Source organism: Macaca nemestrina, chromosome 14 (assembly GCF_043159975.1).
Source record: "Macaca nemestrina isolate mMacNem1 chromosome 14, mMacNem.hap1, whole genome shotgun sequence".
NCBI lineage: Eukaryota > Metazoa > Chordata > Mammalia > Primates > Cercopithecidae > Macaca > Macaca nemestrina.
The window spans coordinates 8,009,045-8,031,048 of NC_092138.1; the positions used below are offsets into that span (position 1 = coordinate 8,009,045).

The following is a 22,004-nucleotide window of genomic DNA, read 5'->3' on the forward strand; positions in this document are numbered from 1 at the left end:
CGTGAATGTCTTGGTGCTGTCCTCACAGTGGTGAGTTCTCACTCTATTTGTTCCAATGAGAGCTGATTGTTTAAAAAAGCCTGGCACCTCCAGACCCCTGGCCCCATTATACAATCTTTGCATATGCTAGCTCCCCTTCCCCTTCCACCATTAATGGAAAGAGCCTGAATTCATCACCAGATGCAGATGCTGGTGCCATGCTGCTTGTACAGCTTGCAGAACCATGAGCCAAATAAACCTCTTTTCTTTACAAATCAGCCAGCCTCAGGTAGTCCTTTGTAGCAACACAAATGAGCTAAGATAGAGTGTTACATAGTTACTTGTCCTAGACCACACTCCTGACTGGGTTTTCCAACTTTCAACTCCTGGTCAGGTGTCCTTGCCATCATGCCACATCCCATACACTTTATTAAAAAGATAACCAAGAAAAAGACATCAAATAACCAGGTCATGCTGATCCTGGTGTGGATGAAGGGGTAGGGGGCTAAGCAATTGATTGACATTGATTCGTGGACAGTACCTGTTTTAGTCTATTTGGGCTGCTATAATAGAATACCTGAGGCTGCATAGTTAAAAAGAACAGAAATTTATTTCTCACCATTCTGGAGGCTGAGATGTACAGCGTCAAGGTGCTGTGTCCTCTGGAGAAGAGAAATATCATGTCTTCACATGGAAGAAGAGCAGAAGAGAGACAGAGCCCAGTCTTGCATGCCCTTTTTATAGGGCCACTAGCCCATTCATGAAGGCTCCACCCTAAACACCTCCCATTAGGCCCCACTTTCCCAAGACTTGCGTTGGGGATTAAATTTCTTTCATGTGAACTTTGGGGTACACATTCAGATCATAGCAGTAGTCAATCATTTGATCAATTGTTTTGGGACTTAGAAATAGCATAATCAGAGTATTTGCAATAAAGAGACCTGGGGAAGAAGTGCGTGGACAGATTCTTGGGAGGGACACCGAGTGTGAAGATACCCATTTCAGAGGAGGCACCAGATAAGTAGAGGAGGCATCAGATGATGAACGTGATTCTGCTATGAACAGTAGTCATCATCTTTCCTTATCCACGCCAGCACCTGCTCAATGGGTTCTTTGGCAGAAGGATAGAGGTTACACATGGAAATAACTCCCTTCCCAAGGCTGATATAACTGCCATTACCATGGAAATCAGTGCTGAGCTCCGTTGATGGTGCTGGTTCCTTGCAGGTACCACAAGTGAGCAGCAAGTTGGTTATATGGGATTCCACCTGTCCTATGTGGATGATACATGTGTAGTGATATGTCATTGTTGTTTAAACTTGCAGTTCCATCATGACAAATCATGTTGACCATATTTTCGTATGCTTATTTGCCTTCTGTGTATTTTCTTCCATTGGTGAGGTATGCCTGTGCAGATCTTTTGCCTATTTTTTACTTGGGATTTTTTTTTATTCTTAAGAGCCTTTGCATATTTTAGATATATGTCCTTTATCAGATATGTGTTTTGCAAATATTTTTCCCAGTCTGGGTCTGTTTGCCTTTTGACTCCCTTAAAAGTGACTTTCACAGAAAATACCTTTTCTATTTTAAGAAAAATTATCAAATCTAACTTTCATGGATTGGTGGAGTATCTAAAAACTCATCACCAAACCCAAATTCACCTAGATTTTCTCTGCTGTTTTCAAAGTTTAGTAATTTTGCATTTCAGATTTTAAGTTCATTATATCTTTTGAATTAATTTTTGTGAAAAGGGCAAAGTCTATGTCTTGGGTTTTATTGTTTGCTCATATAAATATCCAACTGTTTTAGCCTCATTTTAGAGAATCCTTTCTTCATTGAATGGCTTCAGAGCCTTTGCCGTGGATAAGGTGACTAGTCTGTTCCTTTGATCTGTCTGTTCCTTTGCTCATATCATGTTGTCTTGATTCTTGGAGCTTTACAACAATCTTGAAATTGGGTTGTATGCATCTTTAACTTACATTTCTTCTTCAATATTGTGTTAGCTATTGTAGGTTTTTTTGCCTTTATGTATATTTTAGAATTAGTTTGTTGATATGTATAAAATGGTTTATTGAAATTTTCATTGGGATTGTGTTGAATTTATTAAAATGGAGAATAATTGACATCCTAATTTGCGCTTCAGATTAAGAAATGTGAACTATCTTTCCATTTATTTAGACCTTTCTTGATTTCTTTCATCAATTTTATTTTTGTATATAGACCCTATACATATTTTATTAGGCTTATACCTTAAGTATGCCATGATTTTTGGTGCTATTGTAAGTGGTATTTTTAAAAAATAATTCTAATTCCAATTATTTATTGCTGAGACATGGAAATGCAGTTGCCTTTAATAAATTAACATTACAGTCCACAACCTTGCTACAGTCACTTATCAATTCCAGAAGTATTTTTGTTGAATCCTTAAGATTGTCACATATAATTGTTATCTGTGAGCAAAAGTAGTTTTCTGTTTTCCTTCCCAATCTGTATGCCTTTTACTTTCTCTTCTTGTTTCGCTCCCTTCACTAGGTCTTCCAGTGGCAGGCAGAATAGGAGAAATAGAAGTGGACATCCTGCCAGTTTCCAATATTTGGGGGAAAACAACCAGTTTCTCACCATCAAATATAATGCTAGAAGTAGAATACTTGTAAGTATTCTTTACCAAGATGAGAACGTTCCCTGTATTTCTAGTGTGCTGAGTTATTTTTTTATCCTGAATAGGTATTGGATTTTGTCAAATGCTTTTTTTTGCATCTACAGATATAATAATACATTTTTTCCTTTAAGCCTGTTGATATAAAAGATTAAATATACTGATTTTCAAATGATAAAATAGCCCTGCATACCTAGAATAAATTCCTCTTGGTCATGATGAAGAGATTTTTTTATACATTGCTGGATTTGATTTGCTCATGTTTTGTTGAGAATATTTGTGCCTGTGTTCACTGAAGATATTGATTTGTAGTTTTCTTTTTTGGATGTGCCTTAGTCTGATTTTGGAATCAAGGTAATCCTAGGCTTATAAAATGAACTAGGAAGCATTACCTGTGCTTCTATTTTCTGGAAGAAGTTGTAAAAAATTAAAGTCATTTTCTCCTTAATGTTTGGTAAGATTAACCATTGAAACCATCTGGGCATGGTACTTTTCTTTTTTGGAAGATTACTAATTATTTACCCAATTTCTTTAATAGATACAGGGCTATTCAAATGTTCTGTTTCTCCTTGTGTGATTTTGGTATTTTTTGGTCTTTTTTGGTATTGTTTATATATAAAAACTATCCATTTATGGACATAAAGTTGTTCATAGTGTTATTTTATTCTCCTTTTCATATCCATGGTAGTAGTAGTAATGACCTCTCCTGCATTTCTTGTGCTCTGTCTCTGTCTATCTCTCTCTCTCTCTTTCTGTGCTAGGCTAGTTAGATTTTATCAAGTACATCTCTGTTTTTAAAGAACCATCTTTTGGTTAGTTTGATTTTCTTTATTTTCTTCTTTTTTCATCTTTTTGATTTCTACTTTAATTTTTGTTATTTTATTTGCTTCCTTCAGATATAAATTGTACTTCTTTCTGTTATCACTAAGGTAGTAATAAGGTAGCTTAGATGATTGCTTTTAGTTCTCTGTGGATTTGTAACATAAGCACTCTAAGCACTCCTTTCTCTAAGTCTCCCAAAGTTTGAGAAGTTGTATTTTCAATTAGACCAAAATACTTTCTGGTTTATCTTCAGACTACTTATTTGGCATGACTCATTTACAAGGATATATTTACATTTTTTAATATTTGTGGCTTTTCTAGCTATCTTTCTGGTATGTATTTTTAGTTTAATTTCATTTTGGTCTGAGAACATACTTTGTATGATTCTAATTATTTTAAACTTCTTATGATGGGTTTTAGGACCCAGAGTATTATTTACCTTGATGAATATTCGACATAAGCTTAAGATGAAAGTGTGCGCTGCTGTCGTTGGATGGAATATTCTACAAACGTCCATTTGACTAAGTTAATTGATAGTGTTGTGCAGGCCAACTGTATCCTCGGTGATTTTCTGCCTGCTTGACCTATCAATCAATTGCAAAAACAGGCATGTTGAAATCTCCAACTGTGACAGTGCATTTGTCTACTTTTGTTTTCAGTCCTATTAGTTTTTGCCTTATGTACTTTGATGCTCTATTGTTAAGTCATACATGCTTAGATTGTTACATGTTTTTGGAAAATTGACCTTTTTGTCAATATGTAATACCTCTCTCTATCTCTAATAATTTGTCTTGCTCTGAAGTCTTCTTTGTTTAATATTAACCTATATACTTCAGTTTTCTTTTGGTTAGATTTACCATGGTAAAATTTCCTTTACTTTTTACTTGCAACCTATCTGAGTTGTTGTATTTAAAGTAGGTTTATTTTAAACAACATAATTTTATTTTTTATTCATGATGACAATTTTTATTGGTTTATTATGAGTATGATTGAATCAGTTTCTATCATTTTTATAGCTAATCTCTATTCATTACCTTTGTTCTTTGTTTTTTTCTCCTCTTATGCTTTATCTGGCTTTAATTGAACATTTTTATGATTCCATTTTATCTTCTGTCTTGCCATATCAATTATACTACTTTTTTAAAAAACATTAATTGTTACACTAGAAGTGCAATATATATTTTTAACTAATATAAGTCCACCTAAATTATCACTGTGCTGCTTCAAATGTAGGTCAAATGTAACAGTTTTCCCAATTACTTCTTATCTAGTACAGCATTGCTGTCCTTTCACTTAACCCTTGGCAGTAATAACCCAATACGTTGTTGCTACTGTTACCTTAAACAAAAGCTTATGTATTAATACATTAATTGTATTAATACATTTGTATTAATACAATTATACAATTATACATTTAATACATTAATTGTAATAAATTAATGTATTAACTAATATATTATTAATACATACATTAATATGAATAAGAAAACAAAAGATTTATTTTATTCTCATTTGTTATTTAAGTGATGATCTTCCTTCCTTTATGTAGATCAGAATTGCTGAACGATATAATTTTTCTTTTCCCTGAAGAACTTCTGTCCACACTTCTTGAAGGGTTGCTCTACTAGTGAGGAATTCCCTGAGTTTCTGTTTGTCTGAGACTGTCCTTATTTCCCCTTCACTTTTGAAGGATAATTTTTCTGGACATAGACACTCCAAGTTGGTGATTTTTTCATCCTATTTAAAATATCCACTCCACTCTCCCTTGCTTGCATGGTTTGTGGTGAGGAGTAAACTGTAATACTTACTTTGTTCCTCTACTTGTAAGGGGTTTTATTTCTCTAGCATTGTTTCAAGATTTTCTCAGGTTTCAATTTTTTTTTTTTTTTTTATTTATTATGCTCAGTGTTTTCTGAATTCTCTATAGCTGTGTTTTGCTGTCTGCCACTAATTTCTGGAAATTCTCAGCCATTATTTCTTCAAATATTTTCTCTGCTTTGTTCTCCCTTTCTGCTGCCATTCCAGGGTGCATGGTTTATGTATTTTCAAGTTGTTGAACAATTCTTGGATCTTTTGGATCTTTCTTTTTTTTTTGGATCTTATTTTTTCTCTTTACATTTCAGTTTGGGAATTTTTTTACAGACTCTATCTTTAAATTCCTTTCTTGGCTGTTTTCAGTATGCTGATGAGTGCATCAAAAGCATTCTTTATTTCTTTTGATTCATAGCATTTCCTTCTGATTCTTTTATGTATCTTCTGTCTCTGCTTACATTATCTGTCTCTTCCTATATGGCGTCTAATTTTTTTATTAGCATGTTTAACATATTAATCATAGTTTTTAAATTCCCTGTCGGATAATCTAATATCTGTATCATATCTAAGTCTGGTTCTGATGCTTGCTTTGTCTCTCGGACTGTGTTTCTGTTGTCTCTTAGCATGCTTTGTACATTTTTAGGAAAATTTGAACACGATATACTAGGGAATAGAACCTGAGATAAATAGGCCTTTCCTGTGAAGTTTTATGATAATCTAACAAAGAATTGGGCTGTGTTTAATGTTTGCCGTAGCTGTGGGTGCCAGACCCTTCACATTCCGTTAGGGTTCTTGTCGTTGTCTACACTATTAACTTTGAGCTTCCTTGCATACTTCTCAAAGAGAACTTTCATCTTGCAGCTCTTTTTGCTGTAACCCACTGTTACTGCACTGGAGCCCTGTTGGTGAGACAGTAAAAAGTCATAGGGGAGAAAAACTACTGTATAATCTTAGGATTAAATCCCACTCTTTTAGTGGCCTTCTTGGTATGTGGCCTCCTTGGTATGCGACTTTCATAAATATTTTCTAGTTTTGTTTTGTTTTGTTTTTGTGTTTTTCTTCCTCAGACGACACAGGAAAGTTAAAGGGGTCTGAAGTCAGAAAAATATCCTTACCTCAGGTGGATAATACTCGGTTATCCTTCACAGTGGAGAGCAGGCCTTTGCTAGGGAGAAAGTTCTAGGAGTATTTCACAGTGGTGACTCTTCTCCCCCGGCCAGAATCTAGGAGATTTTCTTTGCCTTTCTCTGTTGAGAATTTCTTGTTACAGTTTATGCAGCATTTCTAGGTGTTTTTTAAGAGAGATTTTAAGATTATCTAATCTGTAATTGTGCTAGAAATGGAAGCTTCTCAGTTCTTTCTCTAACACATATGGGTTGAGCATAAGCTCTGTGCCAGTCATTGTGTTAAACTGTGAGAAGAAATTAAAAAATAACTTAGATATATATTTTGCTTTTCCAAAATCTATAGTCTTATTTAAAAAAAGGTCTTGCACAAAAACTATAATAGGTAGAAAATAAGTGTTTGTTGGGTAAGCATCCCTTTGTGGCCATCTCCTAATGTAATCACAGTAGGTCCATTTTCCAATACATACAGCAAGTCGGGATGCTGAGACACCACGTTGCCCCCGAGAAAGAGGTTGAATCACAAGGTTACCAAATGAGAAGATAAGAGGAAATCTCAAAACTGTCTCTCCTTAGGAGTTGAGGCTGGGGATTTTAAGGATTTGGGAGTGGGCTGAAGTGTGGAAGTTATTGTTCGGTCAGAGTGCAGGGCGGAGTCATGGGACAGGGAAATGAAGAAACTGCATTCTCATGCTGATTCTATTTTTCTGTGGATGTTTTCAAACTGGTTTGCATCAGCTGTTTCACTGGAATTCAGAATCAGAAAAACATCTTAAGCAATCTTTAAACAAAAGCCTCAGGATTCTAATGTCGGGTATTTTATCTATAGGAGCAATAGGCGTGCAAATCAATTCTTAAAGAGAAGTCTTATGATCTTAACATCAGAAAGCCTACCCAGAGGATCAGTGGGGAGAGAGGTGGTCTGCATCGAGTGCTACCTGACTTTCAGCAGCAAGGAAGTGAGCCAAAGCGCAGCCTGATTAATGCTTAATTAGAGCTGTATTTCTATCCAGAACCCAGCATGCAATTCTTGACAACGCTGTGGGGATGGTTTTACTAACAGGCTCTATATTCTTTAATGGAATTTGCTACTTACTCAGAGTACTCAATTTACTTACATATCCTAGGTCATTTTCACTCAGCTATGTTAGCTCATGTCGACAAAAAGAGTCAAATTCTGTAAAGTATATTAAGAGATTTATTTTGAGCCAAATGTCAGTGACCAGGGCCCATGACACAGCCCTCAGGAGGTCCTGAGAACATGTGCCCAAGGTGGTCGGGGTACAGCTTGGTTTTACACATTTTAGGGAGGCACGAGGCATCAATAAAATACATTTAAGAAATACATTGGTTTGGTCCAGAAAGGCAGGACAACTCAAAGCAGGGGCTTCCAGGCTATAGGTAAATTTAAACATTTTCTGATTGACAATTGGTTGAGTTTATCTGAAGACCTGGGATCAATGGAAAGGAATGTTCAGGTTAAGATAAAGGATTGTGGAGACCAACTTTTATTGTGCAGAGGAAGCTCTCAGCTGACTTCAGAGAGAGAGCAGGTTGTAAAATGTTTCTTATCAGGCCTAAAAGGGTGCCTGGCTCTTAGCTGTTTTATCTCCTGGATCTGGAAAGAAAGGAAAAAAAAAAAAAAAAAAAAAAAAACAAGGGGGGAAGGGGGTTATCTATAGGATGTGGATTTTTCCCACAAGGGACTTTGCCAGGCAGTTTCAAGGTATGGCAAGGAAATACATTTTAGGGTTAAATATTTTTTTTTCTTTGTCTTGTAATGTTATTCCAGAGCCAGATTGAAAAGTAAGCCATGATACATAGGGTCAAATAAAACCCATCTGATGAGGATTTATGGTTTGCGGGGCATGACTTCCTAAACCCCTTAGGTAGGAATTTGGGCAAAATAAAAAATCAGAGCTTAGTCCTCACTCAGAAATTTCAAAGATTCTTTCCAGTTCTCAATCTCCTGACAGGTATCCTCCATCTTCCTGCCACTTCCTAGGCTTCATCGGCTTAGCCCCTTTTATGCGTAGATTTAAGGCTTTTGATTAACTAAAAATAAACTTTATAAATCATAATTCATTTGGATATCTGAATTTTCTATTTATGATATACATTTATGATACATATGATAAATTAAAATTTTTTTCACACATATTTGTTTATATTAAGAAATGAGTTTAAAAATAAAATGAAACTTTTGTATAAATTTTATTATCTCCAGTTATAAGAAATGTAGTCTAGTATATGACAAATATATTCCAGAATACTTTTTTCACAACTACTCATTACATCTCCTCACAATCTGAGCTGATTTTTACACATCAAAGGGTGTTTTGTTTTTACAGTACTAAGTTCAGATATACAGAGAAAATTAAGAACTGAGAGTTTGTCTCTTTTATTCGGAAAATTACTCTACTTTTCAGCCTTCCTCTAATTAGTAGAAAATTATACTCTTTCCATTTTATGCATTTTACTAAATTAAGTGAGCAAAGTGATAAAAAGAAGCCAACTAAAAGCTTTGGTTCCAGTTCATCAAATTTAATTTTAATTATGAGCAGTTAATCAAGATAAGGCCCTGGAGGGAAGACTCAAGCAACTGGGATTGCTTAGACAGAAAATAGAAGCCTCGGGAAGGTGTGGGGACAGAGCATGATGATGAGGCCATCACAGCCTCTGCGGGAAGAGTGGACCGGAGCCAGAGCAGCAGAGATTTTAGGTTAGAGTTAGAAATGGTTTATCTGATGTTCTTACTGAATTACAAAATGAATGTATTGGTCAGAAAGTTGCTTTAAGTTTCTTACAAGAACTCTGTAAGGCAAGTGTTTTTACCTCACAAAAGCATGAAAAGCTGAGAAAGTTTCCAAAACTCACAGTTACTCTGTAACTGGGCCAGGATTTTTACCTGGATATTCTCATTCCAAGACCTAAGGTCAGTGAGTCTTACTAAACTTCCCACCCTCATTCTGCCCAAGGGCCAGTGAATAAACTCGTGGACTTACCCAGTGCACTAGACTATGTTCATTGATGAGAGTCCACCAAAACCATCCCCAGGAACCTTTGCGCCGTTCACATGGTTCTGGAAAGTTGATGGGATTGGGGGCCCATTTTCACCCCCACATTTATAGCCCTTTGGGAAAAGACTGGTGGATGTTCTCATGGGTCATGGAAACCCTCAAGAAAAAAAGTGAAAATCTGCATACTTCATAAAGTTTCTGACCTCTTTATAATGCAGAGTGATCCATTTCTAGAGTAATAGTCAATGGATGAAAACACCGTTTAACAGCCAGTATCAGATTTTCAGGGTAAAATAATTGCCAGCTGATGAATAGAAATAAATTAAAAGAAATGGCCTGTAATCCCAGCACTTTGGGAGGCTGAGGTGAGCGGATCACCTGAGGTTGGGAGTTTGAGACCAGCCTGATCAACATGGAGAAACCTCGTCTCTACTAAAAATACAAAAAATTAGCTGGGCATGGTGGTGCATGCCTGTAATCCCAGATACTCAACAGGCTGAGGCAGGAGAATCGCTTGAACCTAGGAGGTGGAGGTTGCAGTGAGCTGAGGTTGCGCCACTGCACTGGAGCCCGGGTGACAAAATGAGACCGTCAAAACAACAGCAGCAATACAGAAACAAACCTCAAACAAGTCATTTTTTATGTTTATGAGATTTTTCAAAACTGTGGTATCTATCTCATAATTAAATATTTATTGAGTATTGATAATAAATGCTAAAGAGTAAATTTTAGAGTGATCTGTTTCCCTCAGCAGGTGACCTACCTTCCTAAATTTCACAGTGAAAATAGCATCTGTGTAGCAAATGAGGGTTTGGTTTAGTTTATCATGGTATGTTTAGGCCACAGGAGTAATGAAGTGGAGGTTCTTCTCTCTGTCAGTTTTATAGGGTAGTCATTAATTCCAGGGCAGAATAGGTGAGTGGTCTGAAGATGGAGAGAAAGAAGCACTATTCTTTACTGCAGGTCATGAGGCAATGCCAAGCTGGGGGCACAGGCACACGGCAGCTGCCAGGAAATTGCTGCAATGTTAGTAGCATGGCATCATTCACTCAGCAAATATCAGCTATAGTCCAACAAATTTCTGCTGAAGCCCTGCCGTCTTCTAGATATTAGGATATAACACCAAAGAAAGCCAGGAAAGTCACTGCCCTCACAGAGCACACATCCTGGTATGGGAAAGGGAAGACAAAACAGATTTAGAAAAGCAATGCAGACAGCGATGGCACCATAAAGAAAATAGAACAAAGTAATGACCTCCGTGCATCAGATTTTTTTGAAAACTTCTCTAGGGGTGACAGATGAGTGAGTCCTGAGCAGTTCGAAGAAGCCATGGGAGCGATCTTGGGAAAAGAGCCTCCCAGACAGAAGGCATAGCAGTGGCACAGGCCTGTGGTCAGATCCACGCTCAGGACAAACCATAAGTAGCACAAGGTCAACTCCATAGTGATGAAGTGGAGACTGACTGCCGGGAGACTAAGTTGGAGAAGCAGACAGCAGCCACTCTAGACGCAGCTTTGCAAACCAGAGCCCGGAGACTTCATGCAGGAAGTCAGTCTGGCTGCTCTGTTCAGAATAAATTGCAGGTGAGCAAAATTGGAAGCAGGGCAACTTCTAATGACTCAGGCCCCATAAGTAACACAGAAAAAGGCACCACTCACCACCTTTTGGGAATCTTTTGTCTTCCTGTGGCGTCTGAAGAGTTATGGACAGGTTCTTCTCAAGTCTAAAACTCTGCTGTCTTTGGTATTGCATTACCTGATCTCTTTGGCTTTTGGTGGTACCAGAGATGGCAATTAAAACTGGTGAAATCTGCATAAAGTCAGTAGGCTGTACCCATGTCAATTTCCTAGTCTGATGTTGTACTGGAGTTACATGAGATGTTACCATTGGCGAAACCTGGGCAAAAAGTACAGAACATCACATTGTACTATTTTTGAAACATCTGTTATTTATGATTATATCAACATTAAAATGTTTTAAATATCATAGAGGCACTGAAATAAACACTGTATAATGTGTATATTCATTGGCCCGCCTTTAGTAAATCTACCAGTTGATAATGCCTACACGAGGTAACCAAGTTACGTGTTTGCTGCTAGCATACTGGATAGTGTATTCTTGGCCTTGGGGTAGTTTTCGGAATGGGGGCGATGGATAGCAATATTGGTGGTACTAGTATGAGAATCCATGAATCCATGATAATGGAACTGACAGTGGTGGCCAAGGCCCCTGGGCAACCCCAGGGACGAACAATTGGGAGACTCTGGGGATGATGGTGTTGATAAGAAAGGTGATTGTGTCTTCAACAGTGGCATCTTTAGAGGTGAGCTAAATCCATGGGGCACAAGAGGCTGTGAAACAGCCTCACAGATTGCAGTGGTCCAGGTGCTGGCTGTAGCAGACAGAGAGATGCTATTGAAGGAGACAGTTGTTGTAGAATTAAGGGAAAAATACAAACTACAGTCTCATTAAAAATTCCTTTCATGTAAAATTTAAAAAAAATTTAAATGTCTTACCCAGAGGTTGGCTAGTTTGTGAAAGCCCAAAATTAACCAAAACCATTTGTTAGAAAGAAGACAAACACTTAAGGTTCAAACTATGATTCTTGGAAAATAAAGCATCTTTTAAAAAGTGCAGATGAAAAGACAATCCGGAGAATGGAAAAAATGTTAAATAATATTCCTGATAAGGGTCTAGTAAAAATAACATATAAAGCGATCTTACTCTTAAAAAGACAAATAATCCAATTAAATATATAGGCAAAGAATTTGAATGAGTATTGCTTCAAAAAAGACATACAAGTGGTCAATAAGTGCATTAAAAGGTGCTCAACATCATCAGTTGTCAGGCAGATGCAGATCAAACCCACATGAGACAGCACTTCACATCCCCTAGGATAGGTATGATTATAATGTTAAAAAGAGACAACGAGTGATAGTGAGGATGCTTTAAAAATGGAATTTAAAAAAATAGATTGGTGGTGGGAATGTGAAATGGCACAGCCACTTTGGCAGTTCCTCAAAGAGTTAAACATAGAATTTTATAATCTAAACATAGAAATAAAAGTTTAAAATAAAATTACCATATAATCCAGCAATTCTGCTCCTAGATATATGTCCAAGAGTACTGAAATATATGCTGTTACCAAAATGTGTACATGATTGTTTATAGCAATTAGTTATGATCACCAAAAGTGGAAACATTCCAAATGACCATCAGCTGATGAATAAACAAAAAATGTGATAAATCTATACGGAGTATTATTCATCCATAAAATGAATAAAGTACTGTTACATACCAATCCTTGGTTACAATATTGGTGAACCTTAAAAACAATATTCTAAGTGAATGAATAAAGACAAAACAGCCACATACTGTATGATTCCACTTATATGAAATGTACAGAAAAGGCAAATCGATAGAAAGTAGATTAGAGCTTGTTAGAGGATGAGAAGTGAGGTGTCTTTTTAGGTGCTGAACATATTCTGGAATTAGAAAGTGGGATAATTGTATAATGATTATACTACAGCCCTTAAGATGAATACTTTAAGGGGATAGAATTTATGATATATGAATAATATCTCAATAAATTGCAATGGTTCATTTGTTTTTACTAAGTGGATGCTAAAGTTAAGAAATATGAAGACACATCGGTAAATAGCTAAGTCAGACATGGGAGAAAAGTGAGACAATTTAACATTGTCTTTTGCTTGCTTGGTTTTTTAAGCCACGTTGTACTTTTCTAAACAATATAGTACATTGGCTGGACACAATGGCTCACGCCTGTAATCCCAGCACTTTAGGAAGCCAAGGCAGGCGGATCACAAGGTCGTCAGGAGGTCGAGACCAGCCTGACTAACATGGTGAAACCCTGTCTCTACTAAAAGTACAAAAATTAGGCGGGTGTGGTGGCACACACATGTAGTCCCAACTGCTCAGGAGGCTGAGGCAGGAGAATCACTTGAACCCGGGTGGCGGAGCTTGCAGTAAGCCGAGATTGCGCCGCTACTCTCCAGCCTGGGTGACATGTCTCAAGAAAAAGAAAAAAAGAATATAGTGCATTCTTAAATATTTCATGGTTTATCCACTTGGGGATTTTTTTGAAGTCTTTATTTTTCTTCTCACTATGTCTCAGTTGTATAGTAAAAGAATCATGCCAGAGGACAGACAGCACACCGTGAACATCAAATCAATTAATTTGGCTTTTAAGTGTTGTCATAAAAAATTCAACGGTAGAAACTCAAGTTGACATATTTTAGAGAAATTTGTGCTTCTCTATTCGTGCAAGCTTTAGTCACTGTGATAGATTATATATAATTACATTGGACATTTGGCATCTTGCCTTGTTAAAACATGAATCCCCCAGGTGCTTTATGAAGGTCCTCCAATACTGTTAGTTCCATTAGGAAGCCATGAACTGAAAACACTGAACTACTGACTGATCCCACGCTAAATGTGCTGAGTCACAGTGTTTCGTTTGTGTTTTTCTCCAAGTGTAAGGACTTACGGGCTAAGATGTTGGCTTGTCAACTCTATTAGAGAAGTCCATCCTAAATTACTAATAAAAGATCTATGGAAGTATATTTTTAAAAAAACCTTCACAATTCCATTCAAACAAGGAAAACTCAACATCATATGCTACAATCTGGGGATAATTTCTATAGACTCTAGCAAAAGAAAAAAAGGCTTGAGGAATGTCACTGTGGACTACGCATGTTCCTCCTGGGACCCAAATGATCCTTCCAGTTGGCGTTGTGAGAATACAGACACACCGGGCTAGACTTACCCGGGGAAAGGCGTCACATTCCTGAATTGCAGTATTTTCTGAAGGAATATTTGGATGGGAATACGTGTGTGTGTCTCTCCCACTAATGCTTCCACATTAGTAGATTTTGTTCAGAGGCCATAGAATGTTAAGAAACTGAAGTTAGAGGCTGAAACACAATTTATACTAGGAATATCCTATAAATCAAAACAAAACATTAGCTGAAAAGCAGTAAGATTTCGGATCGAACAGATAAAATTACCTTCTTTTTTAATCAGAATCTCATAGGAAAGGCAGAAAGTGTCTAAGATAGGGAATAGATTTCTAACAACTTGAAAAATATTTTTAAAAATCATCAGTAGCAGCCAGGCATGGTGGCTCATGCCTGTAATCCCAGCACTTTGGGAGGCCAAGATGGGGGGATCCCGAGGTCAGGAGTTTGAGACCAGCCTGGCCAACATAGTGAAACCCCATCTCTACCAAAAATATTAGCCAGGCATGGTGGCATGTGCCTGTAGTCCCAGCTAATCAGGTGGCTGAGGCAGGAGAATCACTTGAATCTGGGAGGCAGAGGTTGCAGTAAGCCGAGGTCACGCCACTGCACTCCAGCCTGGGTAACAGATTGAGACTCTGTCTCAAAAAAAAAAAAAAGAAAGAAAAAATCATCAGTGGCATTTTTAAGATTTTTTAAAAATATGCAATGAAATAGAAACTGAGAAAATAAAACATTACTGAAAACATATATTGAGCCTATCAGTTTTATCAGTGAAGCCCAGGAAAAAGTCCAAAATAAAAATTGCCAATATCACGGAAAAATTTTTCAACAAATGATATTTGGAGAACTAGATATACACATGCAAATAAGAAAAGATAAAAATAGGCTGGGCACGGTGGTTCAGGCTTGTAGCCCCAGCACTGTGGGAAGCTGAGATGGGGAGATAACCTGAGGTCAGGAGTTCGAGTTAACATAGTGAAACCCTGTCTCTACTAAAAATACAAAAGTTAGCCAAGTATGGTGGCACATGCCTGTAATCCCAGCTACTCGTGAGGCTGAGGAAGGAGAATGGCTTGAATCCTTGAATCTGGGAGGTGAAGGTTGCAGTGAGCCGAGATCGCACCACTGCACTCCAGCCTGGGCGACAGAGTGAGACTCCGTCTTAGGGAAAAAAAAAAGAAATAGATAAATATACCTTTATTTTATACCATGCACAAAAATCAAATCAAAATAAACTGAAGCCCTAAATATAAGAGGTAAAGCTATAAAACTTTTAGAGGAAACGTAGGAGATATCTTTGTCTTTAGATTAGGCAAACATTTCTTAGATTACACCAAAAATAATATATAAAAATATGATAAACTTGACTTGATCAAAATTAAAAATATTGGCCGGGCGCGGTGGCTCAAGCCTGTAATCCCAGCACTTTGGGAGGCCGAGGCGGGCGGATCACAAGGTCAGGAGATCGAGACCACGGTGAAACCCCGTCTCTACTAAAAAAAAAAAAATACAAAAAAAAAATTAGCCGGGCGTGGTTGTGGGCGCCTGTAGTCCCAGCTACTCGGGAGGCTGAGGCAGGAGAATGGCGTGAACCCGGGAGGCGGAGCTTGCAGTGAGCCGAGATCGCGCCACTGCACTCCAGCCTGGGCGACAGAGCGAGACTCCGTCTCAAAAAAAAAAAAAAAAAAAAAAAAAAAAAAAAATTAAAAATATTTTCTCCTGGACAATTTTTAAAATAATTAAAAGATAAGCCACAGACCGGGAGCAAGTTTTTACAAATCACATGTCTGACAAAGGACTCATATCTGCAATATATAAATAACTCTGAAAAATCCAAAATAAGAAAGCAAACAACCCAATTTTCAAAATTGGGCAAAAGATCTGAACATATACTTCACCACGAAAGATAAATGGATGGCAAATAAATAAAACACTCAGTGGCCAGGCGCGGTGGCCCATGCCTGTAATCCCAGCACTTTGGGAGGCCGAGGCAGGTGGATCACAAGGTCAGGAGTTCAAGACCAGCCTGGCCAAGATTGTGAAACCCCATCTCTACTAAAAATACAAAAAATTAGCCGGGCGTGGTGGTGGGCACCTGTAATCCCAGCTACTCGGGAGGCTGAGGCAGAGAACTGCTTGAACTCGCCAGGCAGAGGTTGTAGTGAGCCGAGATCTTGCCCCTGCACTCCAACCTGGGCGAAAGAGTGAGACTCAGTCTGAAAAAAAAAACATGCTCAACGTCATTTGTCACTAGGGAAATGCAAATTAGTAAATACCTTGGTGACACATCACTACACACTTGTTGGAATAGCTGAAATCCAAAAGAATAACTGATGACACCAAATGCCAGCCACAATGTGGAGCAACAGGATTGCTCATGGGGCTGCAAGATGATAGTCTCTTTGGAAGACAATGTGACAGTTTCTTATAAAGTTAAATATGTAGTTACCATAGAATTTGCCAGCTGAAATCCAAGGTGTTTACTACAGCAAATCAAAAACTTAAACTGGCAGAAAACTCTGTATTTGAATATGTATAGCAACTTTATTTGTAATAGTTAAAAACTGGGGGGAAAGTCAACAAGATGCTGTTCAACAGAGGAACTGATAAAATGTGATAACATGCATAAAATGGAATATTATTCAATGATATAAAAGAGAACAATGATTGATTCATTCAGCAACATGAATGAAACAAACACATTTTGCTAAATGAAAGAAACCAGCCACAAAAGGCTATATATAGTAAGATTTTATTCATATGACATTTGGGAAAACAGAAAAACTATAGGATGAAAAATATATTGCTTTGGAACTTTGGAAAATAGTGTTTTGACTGGAAACTACATATCTAAAGACAAAAAGAACTGTACATAAACAATATGCTCTAACTGGTGAATAGTATTTCATATAAGTGCAAAGATCTAGCCAAACAATCGTGAAAAAGAAAGAAGCTGAAGGACTCATATTTCCCAATTTCAAAAGTTATGACAAAGCTGCAGTAATCAAAAGAGTGTGGTACTGACATAGAACAGTCGTGTAAAACAAAGGAGTCAAAGAATTCAGAAATAAACCCATACATTTATGCCCAATTGATTTTTGATGAGTATTATTTAATGGGGAAAGAATAGTCTTTCTAAGAAGTAATACAGGGACAACTAAATATCTGCATACAAAAGAATGAAATTAGACCCCTGTCTCACACTGTATACAAAAACTAATTCAAAAGGGATCAAGACTTAAATGTAAGAATGAAAACTATAAAACTATGAGAAAGAAACATAAATCTTTGTGACCTTAGGTTAGGAAATATTTCTTGTTAACACCACCAAAAACACAACGCACTAAAGAAAAAAAAAATTGATTTCCTCACAATTTTTAAAAAATTGCTTCGAAAGACACCCTTAAGAAAATAAAAAGACAAGTCACAGACTGGGAGAAAATATCTTATTTTCTGATACTATATCTGATGAAAGACATGTCCAGAATATATACAGAATTCTTACAACTCAATAACAAAAATCAAAAGGGCTAATGAAAAGGGGCAAAAGATTTGAATAGACATGACAGCTAAGAATATGTACAAGTTGCCAAAAGGCACATGAGAAGATGTTCAACATCATGAGTCATTCAGGGAAGGCAAATTAAACTGCTATGAAGTACAGCCTGCAACTTCTAGATATAATCAAAAAGACAGATGGGAGCAAGGGTAGCAAGGGCATAGGGAAAATGGAACTGTCATACATGCTATTAGGAATGTGAAATGGAAAACAGTTTGGTAGTATCTTAAAAGGTTAAGCATAAATTAACTCCACAAACCAGTAAATCCATTCCTAAATATCTACACAAGAAAAATGAAAGTATATGTTCGCATACAGATTTACATATGACTGTTCCTAGCAGAATTATCTATATTAGTCCTAACTTGGAAAAAAAAAAAAAACAAATGTCTATCAAATGCTGAATGGAGAAAATATATCCATTTGGTATATCTATATGATGAAATATTATTCAATTTAAAAATGCACAAAATACTGGCATATGCTCAAACATGGAAGAAGCTCAAAATCATTATGCTAAGTTAAGGAAGATGGACATAAAAACTTACATATTATATGATTTCATTTATATGTACAGAAAAGGCAAATCTATAGAAACAGAAAATGGATGAGTGATTTTCTGGGCCTGGGACAGGATGGGAGGATTGGGAAGCGACTGCTAATGGGTAGAGATGAGGTTTCACCATGTTGGCCAGGCTGGCCTTGAACTACTGACCTCAGGAGATCCGCCCACCTTGGCCTCCCAAACTGCTGGGATTACAGGCATGAGCCACCACACCCAGCCCTTTTGTCAAATTTTTAATGGAAATGTCTGCCTTTTTAACATTGAGTTGTGAGAGTTCTTCATACACTCCAGGTATGAGCCTCTGTCAGATGTGTGGTATGCAAATATTTTCTCCCACTCTATAGCTTGTCTTTTGATCCTCTTCCCAGGGTTTTTCTCAGAGAGGAACATTTTAATTATGATGAGGTCCAGTGTGTTGAGTTTTTAATAGATCATGCTCTTTTGGTGTCATGTCTACACTTTATCAAGCCCTAGGTCTGGAAGATCTGTGTTATCTTTAAAAAATTTATAGCTAATTCTTTAACTCTATGATCATTTTTTTTAAGTCATGAGTTTTATTTTTTTTTTAAGTCATGAGTTCATTTTTTTTTAAGTCATGAGGTTTATGTCAGGGCTGCTTTTTTTATTGCCTATCTATATCCAGTTCCTCCAGCATGATTTGTTGAAAGTACTATCCTTCCTCTTTGCAACTCTATCGGAAACCAATTAGTCAGCTGGGCACGGTGGCTCATACCTGTAATCCCAGCATTGTGGGAGGCCAAGGCAGGTGGATCACCTGAGGTCAGGAGTTTGAGACCAGCCTGGACAACCTGGTGAAACCCCATCTCTACTAAAAATACAAAAATTAGCCAGGTGTGGTGGCAGGCACCTGTAATCCCAGCTACTTGGGAGGCTGAGGCAGGAGAATTGCTTGAACCTGGAAGGCAAAGGTTGCAGTGAGCCGAGATCACGCCACTGCACTACAACCTGGGTGACAAGAGCAAAACTCCATCTCAGAAGACCAACTAGTCATATCTGAGTTACTCAGTTTCTAGGTTCTTTATAGTATCCTGTTGATCTCTGAGTAGCTCTCTCCACCAATACTATACACTCCTGGTTACTGCAGCGACAAAACGTCTTGAAATTGGTAGACTGATTCCTCACATTTTATTCTTTATTCTTTTTTTTTTCAGGATCTAATTTCTTTGCATCTTCATGTAACTTTTATTTCCTTTTAATATTTTGTATTTGCCTTTTGATATTCCTGAAATGTCACTATGTAACTTTTAAAATAATCTTGTCTATATCTACAAAATCTATTTTTGAGATTTTGATAGGAATTGTGTTAAATCTGTATACTAATTTGGAGAGAATTGACATCTGTACCATACTGATTCCTCCCGTCCATGAAGGCAAAATGTCTTTCCATTTATTTAAATATTTGATTTATTTGCCAGCATTTTGAGTTTTTGGTGTTCAGATCCTGCACATCTTTTATTAGATTTGCAACTGTTTTTTCAATGTTGTGTGCCATCACAATTATATATGCCATTGGCATTTTTAATTTCAGTTTCCACATGTTCATTGCTAGTGCATTCATCTCATATACAGACCACGTATCGTATAAAATTGCGGAACTCATTTGTTGTAGGAGATTCTTTTTTTGTAGATTCCTTGTAATTTTCTACGTACATCATTATGCTATTTGCAAATAGGCTGTTTTATTTATTATCTGTAAGCAGAAAATGTTATAGGTCATTCACTTATTACCTAATCACCTCCGAAAGGCCCCACCTATTAATATTATTGCACTGGGGTCTGGACATCAACATATAAATTTTTCAGAAACACATTCAGACCATAACACAGTTAAAAAAAGAGAGACATCAATTTAAAAACTCTTGACAATAGAAGATTGAAGAGATATTATTTAACTTTGAAAAGGAAGTAATTCTGTGTCTGCTAATACTTTAATGAGGTTCACCAATTGTCTCATCCCTGGTTCCAGGTCAGAGGTAGGAGCTATTGGTCCAGTTTCAATTGTGTGAAATTGGCCAAGCACTTTCACTTTCTGGGCCTTAGATTTTTTTATCTGTAAGTTTCTCTAAGATTGTAAGAATGTATTTTTGAGATTATAATTGGAATGTGTAAATTACAAAGAAAACAAAAAGCAAGTTTATGTTACACCAGCAGCGTCTCTTTGGTAAAAAAGAACATTTTGATCAAGCTGTAAATACTATGATTTCTCTACTCCTAAATGTCTTTTATAAGTTTGCATTTTACTGGTAAATTTCTTGTATAGGTTTGCACTGGCAAAGTGCAGGTTAGTGACAAATTCTAGTGTACTTTCCAGGATAATGAAAGCTGTCATTTGTTGATAGAAGCCAAAATAAAAAAGGTTAAGCAGGGATTTTCGAGGTCATTCTAGTCTTTCCTTGTTGAGATTGATTCTAATTTTAATGCATTCTCTGCCCAGCTTTAAATATGGCAAGGGATTAAACAAAGTAATATTGATTGTTGCATCTGTGTTCAGGACTTTCGCACTGAATGTCCTGGAACTGTGAAAACCACCTTGGGTTAGGACAGCTCACCAGGGACCTCCTCTCTTCTGTGTATGATTATTTTATCTTTTGAGATAACTCTTAATTTTTTTTTATGACAGAGTAAATAACAATAGCAGGGACCTGTGACAAAGCCGCATGGGCAGGCAACCAGGGCCTCCCTGACAGTGACATTTTGTTGGACCCAGATGGTTTGCAGCCACTGTGATATGGCCCTGCTTTGTTTTATGAGCATGGAGCTAAGTGCCTCACCCTCCCTGATGCTGCCCACCTGCTTCCTGATCGCAGATATGCTCCCTCACCTCTCCCTACATAGAGCATCTTAATGCTGAGTTTGCTTTGATTAAGTCATGCTTGTGATTGAGCAGACACAGCCTCTGTTCTAATAGGGTGGCCCTTCAACTTTAAAGACTGCTGAGTTGCTACTATTCCTCGGCTGAGATCAAAATGAGTAAACTCAGCCTGTCAGCAAGGAGTTTAGAGTCTGATGGGGAAGAAGCAAGTGTTCAGGGCATGAAAGAGTCAGAAACAAAGGCCAGGACTCTGCCAGAAGGCCCACAGCACACTTGCCCAGTCTCTCTGCCACTGCTGGCTTCCAGGCAAGTGAACTCTGACTGGAGTTTCTTGGATGCTACTTGAATGTGGATTTAGCATCTTTAATTCAGAGCAGCCTCTGCTTACATGCTTAGCTCTACACTCCACCATCCACTTTCCAAATTTTTTTTTTTTTTTTTGAGGCGGAGTCTTGCTCTGTCGCCCAGTCTGGAGTGCAGTGGTGCAATCTCGGCTCACTGCAGCCTCTGCCTCCTGGGTTCCAGTGATTTTCTGGCCTCAGCCTCCCAGGTAGCTGGGATTACAGGCACATGCCACCACGCCTGGGTAATTTTTGTATTTTTAGTAGAAATGGGGTTTCACCATGTTGGCCAGACTGGTCTCGAACTCCTGACCTCAGGTGATCTGCCCTAATGGACCTCATTTATTAGTTTCTGATCACTGGGCACCTCCTGCCGGAGGCAGTCAGGACCATCCTTCACACCCTGGCAGCTGGGAAACAGCCTCCATCCTCCAGCAGCCAGTAAGGACCTTAGTCGTGGGAACCCGACAGGTATGTTAAATTCTGCACTCCGTCCTGATCCCAATTATCCAATTGTGTCTACTCCAGATGAA

General features: G+C 37.6%; 1 protein-coding gene and 1 long non-coding RNA gene across 7 annotated transcripts in view; one reads left to right on the top strand and one right to left on the bottom strand.

The window, feature by feature from the left end:
• Nucleotides 1-22,004, top strand: part of LOC139358083 (endogenous retrovirus group FC1 Env polyprotein-like) — a 179,687-nt gene that overhangs the window by 87,643 nt on the left and 70,040 nt on the right. For all 6 annotated transcript variants that reach the window (XR_011612335.1, XR_011612334.1, XM_071077566.1 and 3 more), the window contains one exon: nucleotides 2,512-2,629. Coding sequence is in view for 4 of the 6 variants with exons in the window: in XM_071077566.1 (XP_070933667.1) it covers nucleotides 2,610-2,629 (20 nt within the window). In the remaining 2 variants the exon portion in view is untranslated. The remainder of the gene's footprint in view (nucleotides 1-2,511; nucleotides 2,630-22,004) is intronic.
• The window catches only part of LOC139358084 (uncharacterized), a 74,225-nt gene continuing 63,220 nt past the window's right edge, over nucleotides 11,000-22,004 (bottom strand). The window contains exon 3 of the long non-coding RNA XR_011612337.1: nucleotides 11,000-11,309. This is a non-coding gene — a long non-coding RNA (uncharacterized lncRNA). The remainder of the gene's footprint in view (nucleotides 11,310-22,004) is intronic.